At 37.8% G+C, this 12,337-nt stretch overlaps 1 protein-coding gene across 2 annotated transcripts in view; it reads right to left on the bottom strand.

Moving 5' to 3' along the window:
- VSIG1 (V-set and immunoglobulin domain containing 1) overlaps positions 1-8,394 on the bottom strand; it is a 30,613-nt gene extending 22,219 nt beyond the window's left edge. The window contains exon 1 of one of the 2 annotated variants that reach the window (XM_072955629.1): positions 8,232-8,394. In XM_072955629.1, coding sequence (XP_072811730.1) covers positions 8,232-8,280 — 49 coding nt within the window. In that variant the 5' untranslated portion in view covers positions 8,281-8,394. The remainder of the gene's footprint in view (positions 1-8,231) is intronic. The other variant, XM_015247802.3, reaches the window with a different exon arrangement.
- Positions 8,395-12,337: the final 3,943 nt, after the last annotated feature.

Genomic DNA, 12,337 nt, shown 5'->3' on the forward strand with positions numbered 1-12,337 from the left:
AACTGAAATCAGACAAAGATATTAAGAAAACTATAGACTACTATCTCTCATGAACATAGATGTAAAAAGCCTCAGCAAATTATTAGCAAATCAAATCCAACAAGGTTTCAGGGTACAAGATTAATGTACAAAACTATTGCCTTCCTATATACCAGCATTGAAAAAGTGGAATTCAAAATTAAAAACACAATACCATTTACATTAGCACCCCCCAAAAATGAAATATGTAAGTGTAAGTCTAGTAAAATCTGTACAAGATCTGTATAAGGAAAACTAAAAAACTCTGATAAAACAAATCAAAGAAGAACGAAGTAAATGGAGAGATAGTCTATGTGTATGGATAGGAAGACTCAATTATCATCAAGATGTAAGTTCTTTCCAACTTTATCTATAGACTCAATGTAATCCCAATCAAAATCCCAGCAAGTTATTATGTGGATATTAACAAAGTTATTTCAAAGTTTATATGGAGAGGCAAGACCCAGAATAGCCAATACAACACTGAAGAAGAACAAAGTTGGAGGACTGAAACTACCCAGGTTAAAGACTTCTTATAAAGCTATAGTATTCAAGACTGCGTAATATTGGTGAAAGAAAAGACAAATAGATCAACAGAACAGAACAGAGAGCCCATAAATAGATCCACATAAATATGGCCAGCTGATCTTTGACCAAGGAGCAAAGGCAATACAATGGAGCTAAGAAAATCTTTTTAACAAATGATGCTGGAACAAAATGGATGTCCATGTGCAAAACAAATTAATCTAGACACAGATCTTACTTCTTTCACAAAAATTATCTCAAAATGGATCAGAGATCCAAATGTAAAAACAAAATTATAAAATTCCTAGAAGATAATATAGGAGAAAATCTAGATGATCTTGGGTTTGATGAAGACTTTAGATACAACACCAAAGGCATACTCCATGAAAGAAAAAAATTGATAAGCTGAATTTCATTAAAATTAAAACTGCTCTGCAAAAGACACTATCAAGAGAATGAAAAGACAAGCCACAGACTGTGTGAAACTACTTACAGAAGACATATCTAATAAAGGACTATTATCTAAAATATACAAAGAACTCTTAAAACTCAGTAACAAGAATGCGAACAAGCAGACTGAAAAATGGACCAAAGACCTTAAAATACATCTCACCAAAGATGCTATACAGATGGCAAATAAACATATGAAGAGATGCTCCACATTATATGTCATCAGGGAATTGCAAATTAAAACACTACACACACATTAGAATGGCCAAAATCCAGAACACTGAAATATTGAATGCTGATGAGGATATGGAGCAACAGAAATCCTCACTTGTTGCTGGTGGGAATGCAAAATGGTACAGCCACTTTGAGAGACAGTTCGGTGGTTTCTTACAAAACTAAACATATTCTTACCATACTATACAGCAATTATATCCCTTGATACTTAACCAAAGAATGTGAAAAATTATATCCAGAAGTCTGCACATGGATGTTTATAGCAGTTTTATTTATAATTGCCAAAGCTTGGAGGCAACCAAGATATCCTTCAGTAGGTGAATGTATTAATAAACTGTTGTACATCCAGACAATGGAATGTTATTCAGAGCTAAAAAGAAATGAGCTATCAAGCCATGAAAAGACATGGAGGAAACTTAAAAGCATATTCCTAAGTGAAAGAAGCCAATCTGAAAAAGCTACACACTGTATGATTCCAACTATATGATATTCTGGACAAGGCAAAACTATGGAGACAGTAAAAAGATCAGTGGCTGTAAGGTGTTGATGCAGAGGAAAGCATGAATAGATGGAGCACAGAGTATTTTTAGGGCAGTGAAAATACTCTGTACAATAATATAATGGTGGATACATGTGATTACATGTTTGTCAAAACCCAAAGACATTCTGTCTACTATGTTAGGAAACTCCTATTTAAATCTTTTATTTTAGCAGACAGTCCCTTTCATTTTGTTTTATTTATGTTTTTGCACACGTCTTAGCCTACTTTTGTGGGCTATATTTCTAATGCTAGTTTAATTTTCAGTTTTTGCAGTGTTGTTTCAGTTTGTTTGGTTATCTGGGGTCCCCAGGGCTTCCGTTTGTCCCTGACCCTGTTGCCTGAGTGGGTGGAAGCATTTCTCCAGGTCAGGCTGCTGAGGGTCTCTCAGTGGGAGATCAGTATGGTAGGATACGCCTACTGGAACCCCCAGCTGCCCTGCTGTCTCTGTGGGGCGGGGTAGTGGAAGAATCTCAGACCCACAGAGACAAAGAGCCTTCAGGAAGCAGGTATTTGCTGTAGCTTCATCCCTCTTGTCTGTTCCACTTTCCCACCTCAGTATCACTAGGTGAAAGGAGGAAGCCTCAGGCCCAGTGGGGAAGGAGAATGCTTCTTCTGTCTACTACTATTGGTGGGGCCCCGATGAATCTCCCTGGCCAGCGATATTGAGCTCATCTGATGTCAAAGGACTCCCGTTTCAATCTAGGGGAAAAAATGAGCTTCCCTGTGAGCTGCCCTGTGTTGCTAGGTAGGATCAGGGAATGTCAGGATTGGGTCCCCTTCCTCCTTCAGGTAAAGAGACGTAAGACACCCTGCCTCTCTGTTGTTCCCAGGGTCCAAAGCCCGTTTGCTTTCTTCTTACCATTCTTCAGAGTTCTCCCTTGGTTGTCTCTTGCATTATTCCCAGGGAGGGTTTATACTTGTGCTTGGCAGGGAGAAGCAAGGAGAAACAGAACTATGCCATTTTGTCAAAACCAGAAAGCTCCCTCAAGATTTAAGACTGTAAAAGGGGCCTGAGACCACAATGTTTGAGAACTGTTAGCCTTACAAAAGGATGTGCTGCCCATCTGGAGGAACACCAAAGAGCCCCCTACCCAAAAATCCAGCCTACCACTGTATTTGAAATCCTTAGTACTACATAAGCATTTTCCCAAGGGATGTTATAGGGTAACATTATAGAGGCACTGGTTCATCTGAGTAATGGGTTATTATCCACTGAAAAGTTAGAGAGTATAGAAGCTCTCCAGGATGGAATGTAAGACTGTGAGGTAGGTATTTTAAAAGGCCAAGTTTAAGAGATGCTCTCTATGCTACAGGGCGCTAGAGTGAGAGCGCTAGCTGCCTGCAGGGTTGGGGCAAGAAGATACAATGATCGTGGGAAGATCAAAGGAAATAGTACAGAAAGACAAATTCCTGGCCTCCTTCCCAATTTTGCATACCCAAAGACTACTTTTAATTTTATTTTTCTAAATGACAGTGGTCAGGCAAAAGGAACTCAGGAACCTGACAAACATTTAGAGAAATTTTAGAGAAAAAGTAAACCATTGTACCAATTACCCCTGGTTTCTTGGATTCAATAGCCGTGTTCTCTGTCACAGCCAGGCCATCTGGTCCAGCTGCTTCTCTGCCAGAGTTGGCAGTTCACATGGCAACCAACGTCTTGATGAACTGAGAGAAGTGTTTTAGGGCAGACAGCGATGCAGCACCTTCTAACTACATGCAGTTTCCCCCTTCCCAAGGTTCTCCTCCCCGGGCTTTCCTGGTTCCCAAAATGCCTCCTCCCAAAACAAAACTGGCCTGCAGAAATAAGCTACTCTTTTTGACGGAAAATTTACTAGAGTGACTGGAGTCACTAAGTGACTCTCTCCTGTCCTCAAGAACCCATCTTGTTTCTCCTGGAAGTTAGCCACATCCATCTCTGGCTATGCCCAAATGATGACTTCCAAATGTCTTTAAAGCATCCAAAATTAAAGGGACAGAATGGGGATCTGGTGGCCATTAAAGTTCCCATAAACTTTCCCCTAAAAATAGAGATTTTGAAGCTATTATTTGGCCATCATTTTTGTCCTCTAGTTTGCATACCAATATCTATTATGGGATTGGCTAATGGTGGGAACTTATGCTAAGTAAGGCCAAAATAACCTCCAAACAAACAAACAAACAAAACCTTTAAAGCCTGCTCTCAACAAAAGTGCCTGAAAGCAGAGTAAACACAATTCTCACACAAGGCAAGCCATGGAAGAACCCGTGATGCCTATGAACAAATATCTGTTGAGCACCTATTTTGTGTCATAAACAGTGCTAACGCTGGGGAAATAATAACAAACAAGAGGGACATAATCTCTGCCTACTATGTCAACACACCAGAAAGCCATTTGTAGCACAGACCAGAATGCAGGCAAAAGAAAATCAAGAATTTGGGAACTATGATTCTGACTTAAATATTTTCAACATATTTTAATAGAAGACATACATAAATATGTAAATATGTAAAAGCTCAACAATATCATCTAGGAGTAAGGATGGTAACCTCCAAATCTACTGTAAGACAATATATTTCTAAGAATACTATACACTGTTCTGTAAAATAGGTAACAATTGGCAAGGCAATATCTCCACACCATTTTATTGCCCTGATTCGCTATACTCAGCACCATAACCAATCCTTAAATTCTGAAAAGATAGATTTCAGAAATTGTCCATCTCTAATATAGTGACAATACACTTCAGAGATAAGAGTTATAATATTTCCAGATGAACTTTTAAAAAACATCACATCATTCAATTAGTGCACATAACTTATACCTCTGAGATCACCCTCTAGCCTAGCACTGTCCAAGAGAACTTTCTGTGATGATGGAAATGTTCTTTCTGTGCTATCCAATTCAGTAGCCATTTTCCACATATAGTTATGGAGCATCAGAAATGTGAATTTGAATTAATTTATATTTAAATAGTCACATGTGGATAGTGAACAGTGCAAATTTAGTCTTAGAATGAAGGTGATTCTTTGTGTGTCAAGGAAAAAAAAATGTTCCCTTCCTTTGGATTCACTTAGTCAAAATTGAGAAATTATTTAACAATTGAAAAAGTCAAAAAATCTCTACATTAACAAGACTGTGAATAAACAGCAAAATAAAGATTAGTACCTGATTTAAACAAAACTCAGGATTATAATTTCACTCACTGACCTGGGTGAATCAAAAAAACAAAACAAAAAACCCGTATGTGATTGAAATACGTGTGACTACTTTTAAACATCAGTGCATACTATTAAAGGAAAATAACCCAAGGTGTACACACTTGAGTTAATCAACACTCAAAAAAAGATTTTAAATGCCTCATGTTTTGTTAATGATTGTTCATCCATCTATTTAATGCCTACAATGTGGCAGGCACTTTACTTATAGGGGGATTATTATTCTCCTAATATACCAAATAGCTGTGTTTAACCTTTTGAAGTGATTTAATTTCCAGCAACTTCATGTATAATTGCTTCATTTTTGAGTTAGGGAATAATATAACCAAATGATCACTCATTCTATGGATCTGACTGCAAAACCAAAGTTCAAATATAGAACTGCATTAAAATGCATAGCACGTACCTCCGGAAAATGGAAAAAACATTAACATATCTTTCCAACAGCTAACTAATATATATTACAAGCATCTAAAATGATGTGCTTGAACTTTTTCAGAAGACATTTTTCATTATTTTCCTGAAATGGAATTTAACCTGATTTCCTAAGAAGTCATCAGAAAGGTTTTCATTAAAATAAAATCTCTCTTGCTTAGTTGTACAAAAAAATTCATTTAAAATATGTATGTGAAAATCATTTCTGGATGTTTGGGGTTTGAGAAGGTAGTTCACTCTTTTATTTTCCCACCTTTATTGATACATGACTGACATAATGTTGTGAAGGTTTAAGCTGTACAAAGTGTTGATTTGATACATATATATGTTGCAAAATGATTACCACTATCGCATTAACTAACAGTTCCATCCATCATATAATTGCGATTTCTTTTTTGTGGTGACAACATTTAAGATCTACTCTCTTAACAATAGGGTATTGTTAATTATAGTCACATTGCTGTATATGAGATCTGCAGAACTTATTCATCTTTTAACTAGAAGTTTGTACCCTTTCACCAACATCACCCCATCTCTCCCACCCCCACCACCCCTGGTAACCACCACAATACTCTCTGTTTCTATGAATTCAGTTTTCTTAGATTCCACATAGGAGTAAGAGTATACAATGTTTGTCCTTCTCTGACTTATTTCCCTTAGCATAATACCCTTAAGGTTCAACCACGTCACAAATGGCAGGATTTCAGAAAGTAATTCTTTCAATAAACATTTCCTAAGTGATCACTGTGCCAAGTACTATGCTTGACACCAAAAACGTAACATTCTTCCTGAGCAGGAACCAAGTCCAGATAGCACATCAAATTGCACATTGATGGAAACATTACCAGTTTCCTCACAGCCATATCTGCATCAACTAATGGATACTACCAATGGCCAGGCATTGAAATCTTTCTTTCTCTGACTTCCATACCTATGTAAGCATAGCAAACAACAATATATTATACCATATTTTCATTCCATCTGCTAGAATGACACTGCCATATTTTGCTTTGGGCCAGCTAGACTGTATATGTATAGACACAAAGTACACACTGTATGCCACCAAAACCAGTTATGCAAAGGCTCTGAAATATTTATTGGTCACCCTGATTGGGCTTTGTTCTAAAAGTCACAATCAAGTGAGATCCTGACATCATCTAAGTAACTTTGTAAATGATAAAAAAAATTTATACAAGGTATAAACCCAATTTTGTAATGTAATATATATGCTAGTAAAGGGAAACAATAAGAAATTCACCAAAATCTCTGGTAAGATTGCTGGTGATTTTTATTTTCTTATTTATATGTTTCTATACTTCCAACCTCTCTATAAAGACTGCATATTACATTTTTAATCAGTAAAAAATTTATATATATATATGTGTGTGTGTGTGTGTGTATATATATATATATATTATTTATAGTAAAAACCACTCTTGCAACTGTTCCAAAACTAGTGTCTAGTATATGCCAAAGTAAGGTCTCACATAGGGAAGTCGGCGTTGACTACAGCTGTGATTTTAGGGGGCTGGTGCAAAAGGCCCAGGGGCAAACCAATTAACCAATGACTGGAAGCTCTTTGAAAGGAACAAAGGCTTTCACTGTCTAAAGTTAAGGTTTAAAATGAATAATCCTGGGGGAAAGGGAAAACAGTAACATATGCTCCCACCAGGATGGAAACTGAAAAAGGCAGCTTTTTCCAGCTCTAAGTCCTGGTTAGGTCACTGGATAAATGCAGTATTGCCTTCTGGTGACTCTGTAGAACACATTTGTTTAAACATTTAGTAACGAACATTTAGAGAAGTATTAAAAAATGCCATATAGTTTTGAAAAGGAACACTTTTTTCTGATTATAAAAATAGTGCAATATTCTTCGTAGAAACCCTGGAAAATATGAAAAAGCTAGAAAATAAGATAAAAATCATACATAATCCCATCACCCAGAGGTAATCACCATGAGCAGTTTGATCTATAACCTTCTAGTAATTTATTCTAAGCATGTGGTTATATCCTGCTTTTACACTTAATATTTTATCCTGAGCATCTTCTTACGTCATTAAATATGCTTAGTAAACCTTATTCTAATAATTGCCTAATATCACTGATGGCTTAAAAATATCATTTCTTGGGTAAATGATCTTATTGTATCTACTATGGACCTGATTTATCATAAGAACAGATTCAAATGTATCTGCTATTTGAAAAAAATAGCCAAAGGATTTTTTTTTTGAATTAGTGATCTCTCCTAGGTCTAACCAACATTAGGATTTTGACTCTAAAAGTGATTCTGTTCTGCTCAAACTCCTAAAAACGTCCATATTGTGAACAACAATAAATCACTCACATATTTTCCTAAATAGTCTTAAGCTTGGAAAAGCACAACTTCCTTAAGAAATGTTCGATAATAAAGCATGGCAGGCGCTCCCAGCCAGGCTCTGCCTGCTGTAGCAAAGCAAGTCGATCACGAGTTTGAAGGAAACACTCAAGTAAAACAGAGAAAAAAGTATCCTTGGCACAAGTTTAAGCTTCTGAGTAAATTCATCTGTTCAGCTTCCAAACTAAAAAAAGAAAGATACTGTGATTTTTCTGGAAAAAAATTCTAATTCAGAAGCTACATAAAACAATTCTATGTACAGGCTGGGCCCCCAAAATATCAGCATAGCACATATTTGCTAAGCAAAGATTTCTGAAAATTATTTTACTCAGCATACTAATCACAGTTCCTTTTAAGCACAGGAGGGGAACACTCTTAAGTAAAAATTTGCAATTTCAGTTTAAAAAGGGAAACTCCATTCCCAATGATCTTTGGTGGGTTGGAGATCCTTTTCTTACCTGCAAGGCAGTTTAGGATCAGAAAGACCTTCCAAAATGTGAACACCATTGTTTCAAGGTTCGTGAGCGCAGCCAGGGTCCTGTAGCTTTGCTGGGCTAGGCTGAGTCTCAAACTGGCTTCTTCAATCACACCGAGGTTTGCCAGGCTTATCTGCCGGCATCACCAAGCAAACAAGCCTCCTCGGGCTTACTTATTGGGTAGAGAGCTTTCTCAGAGCAGATCTGTATTTCTCTGAAACAGTTTTCATGGGGCATGTTTCCTTGAAATAATTTGCTACTGTGTTAATAATAAACCCATGTATTTAAATTCTTCAAGTTCTTTGTACACAGATTCCCTAAGTTTATTGTTTAAAATCAATCTTATTAAAAAGTTATACTTGGGGGATAAAGATATAATTAGAGAGAGCCTAAGCAAATAAAAGTTGACAAGGCTAATTAATTTCAAATATTTCCATAAAAGTCTTACAGCATTGATTGACTAACCTTTTACAAATAAAGTTAGTAAATTAGTGCTCTAAGATTTTTCTCAGGAGACAGGGTTCACAGGAAGGGCACAGGGGATATGAAGCAAAAAAAGCATTCATTTCTATGTGAAAAAACTTTGGACATGTCACACTTTTTTACAGCCCTAGCAGTATAATGAATTGCATGCTTATGTCTTCCAAATTAGAAACTCTATGGTATTTATTCATTCACCTAATTTTGCAGAATCAGGTGAGTGAATAAATGCTTTAAGACTTTCATTGGATGAGTCTGAATTTTTGTAGAATCAGGTTACTGAATAGGTGCTACAGGGTTAACTTGGAAAGGGGGTTCACTAGGAGGGAATGGCAGGCTGCACAGGTGAGAAGCCTTCACATGAACATGAACTTCTAACAAAGTTACGCTCGTGCTTAAGTTACCCTGAGATACATAAGGGCCTTCTCTGGCTCTTGCCCCGAAATCTCTAAGCCCTGTTGTTTCTGTCTCTTCAATGGCTCTCAGATTTGTACCTTATCCAATCAGCTGCTCCCATCCTGGTCCAGGTACTCAGCTCCTTACCCTTGGCCTACTGTAGCAGCTTCCTAAATGATTTCCTTGACTTCTTCCTCCTTCAGCCTGTGTACCAGTCACATGCCAATGGGCCAACACTGATCAAGCATCTTCAGTGACACCATTATGGACTCTTTCCTCAAATCTAAAGTCCTTAACCTGGATTCCCAGCCTTCTAAGATTTGGCCCTCACCTCATCTGACCTTTAGTCATGTTAAATCAGCCACCTGAAAAATGCTGTCAAAAATTATTGCTTCAGAGTGTTCAGTCACATGAAATATATACAAGTTGCACTGATAAGTTTTATGAACTTTAATTTACGAGAAAGGTTTGACACCATCCCACCTCAGCCAAGCCAATTTCCTACAGCTCCTCAGCAAGCCATTTTGCTCCCATCAGGCATAACTCCTTCTCAAAGCCTTCCCTGCTCATGCTCATGGCTGATGCCAAACAATGGCTTCAGGTGAATTCCATCACTACTCAGAATTTTCTCTTCCCACCTCTTGCTATCTAAGCATATTCTTATCACATATCAGTCACGCTATCCTTTATGAAAAATGTGAAGAATCCACACACCACCCCTCTCTGGGCTCCCTCTTGGACAAACGTGTATTGTACTTAGAACCAATACCCTTCAGTTGGCACCTGATCACTCTTCAGTAGTCTCCTATTTATTAACGGGGTCTCCCCTAAATCCACTGGCTGTGAGCCCCTCCAGGCCAGGGACCAGGTTTTATGCAGGCAGTTCCCAACCTAAGAAAGGGTGTGTCCCAAAATGTATTGGTAAGCTCATTGTTTGGGCCCAAGAATACATATTCCTGCCAAAGCAGTGCTATAAAATGGAAGTCCCATTCCCAGATCAATGCAGTGAATAGTCTAGCATTGGCTTGAATTCTGGCTACTGGGCCATATACGGCAGGGGAGGAGAAGGAGCAGCAGGTGGAAGAGAAAGAGCATCCTTTTCCCTTCCCAAGACACAGGTTGAGCACAAGGCAACATTTTTTCCCCAAATAACTACTTCATTTCTTTGTCACCCACCTTCCCTTCTGTCCTCCACCCTCATGGTCTACTGGCCCCTTGTGTACCTAGGCTTCCCTAAGGGAGGGTCTTACTCTTCCAAAATCCTGTGCTCCAAAATTACTTTTTTCTTTCCAATCTTATTCCTCTCATAAACACACTCCCTCCTCTGTATAAGCAGATATCAGCTCCATGTTAGGAGGGAAAAAAATCAATTGCCATGAACATTCCCCAACTTGTTTACACTATTAAAAATAGAATGCTTGTTTTCCCCCAAATTAATCTCTGATCGGGAATACTGGGCAATGAAAAAAGAGAAATGGCCTGAGGGAGGAGGTTCTACAGAGGAGGACAACTTATAGGGCAGCCTCCTGTAAGTCCACAGCTCTTCTCAGCCTTGGTTCTGCCTTTACCTGGGTCCGCCAAGCCGCCAAAAGACCCATGGTTTTCATAAAAAGCCAGAAGTAATACTGGCTTTTCCAGTGGTAGGGAGCTGGGATGGGGAAAGAAATTTCTAGATTTGGTGTTTGTAAGCCAAGGGCTTACTGTCCTTCCTTCCATGCCCCCATAGGTGACTGTAGTATGGTGACCATATAATGAATCATCAAAATTAAAACAATTTGAGAGTGAAGGGGGTGCTATTAGCAGTTACAAGGGACAGATAGTATAAACCATGACATAGTCCCAGGCAAACCTGAATGTCTGGTCACCTGCCCACAGGGGAGTGCTAAGCACAAAGCAGGCGCTAAGTAAAAGCCTGCTAAATAATTCAATATGTCGAAGGTGGTTGGCCCAGAGATGGGGAATAGAGCATGGTTTAAGGCTACTGCCAAAACCCGTCTGAACCAGAACCTCTCTTACAAACACAAAACACTCAAGAAGGTTTAAGTAAAATGCCTATACTGCTGCTATGTGGGAACTAACAGGTAGAACTCTGTTAAAATAAACTCTAAAAGACAATCTAAATTCGCTGCTTCAGGCTGAATTTTGATGTCATTGACTATTGCTCAGAAGAAGTGAGTCATCAACTAGCACATGAAATATTATTAAGTATCTAGCACATTTTTACAGAGCTTTACAATTTTTAAACTGCTTTTCCATTTTTATCTTCACGACTGACAATAAAACAGATAGGGCAGGTGTTATCTACATTCTCTATATAAGAAAACAGAAGCTCAGAAACGTTGTGTCTTTCCCAAGGTCACATAGCACGCATTCGATGCCGTCCCTCCCATCACACTGCACAGTGGCACAGTGTGAATATATCGTAACAAACATGCTACTGCCTCCAGGGTTCTTCTTTGAGAACTTTCAGAAATTTGCAGTTCATGACTTTTCCCTCATTTTTTTAAACTTAAAAATTACAAAAGTAATACATTTTGATTATGCAGGGATTTCAAAGAACAAAGAAGTATACAGAGGATAAAAAGAAAGTCTCCATTCTCTCATCCACATGTGCAATTGCATGCTATGTTTACAAGCTGGGAGTTTCGCATTTTTCTTAGACTGTTTATGAATTTACACACATGTACACAAGGTGGGGTTTTTTAAAAGTACAGCTAATTATACATATTGTTCTATAAGTTGCTTTTTTTCCCCCAAGAAAGCATTTTGGTTATCTCTTTATGTCACCATGTACAACTACATCTATAGCTCTACCGTACCTATCTTAAGGCTACATGGTAATTCATAGTTTGAATGTACCACAACTTATTTTACCATTCTCCTACTGGTGAATTTTTAGGTCATTTCCAGTTTTTCACTATTATAAACAATGGTGAAATGAACATTCTTTTGCTTATATTTCTGCTCACTTGTGTGATTATTTTTGTAGATTAGGTATCTAGAAATGAAACTGCTGGATCAAAGGATATGAACATTTTAATTTTTGGCAGATTATGAAAAATTGTTCACCAGAAGCCCTTTACAAATCTACACCTCCGTTAAGTGTGTGGGTGCCTGTTTCTCTACAGCCTTGTCAACAGTGAAAATTACCGGTTTTTTAATTTTATTAGTATCGTGTGAAAACTGGTATTGCATTGTTGTTTTAATTTGTA

Source organism: Vicugna pacos, chromosome X (assembly GCF_048564905.1).
Source record: "Vicugna pacos chromosome X, VicPac4, whole genome shotgun sequence".
NCBI lineage: Eukaryota > Metazoa > Chordata > Mammalia > Artiodactyla > Camelidae > Vicugna > Vicugna pacos.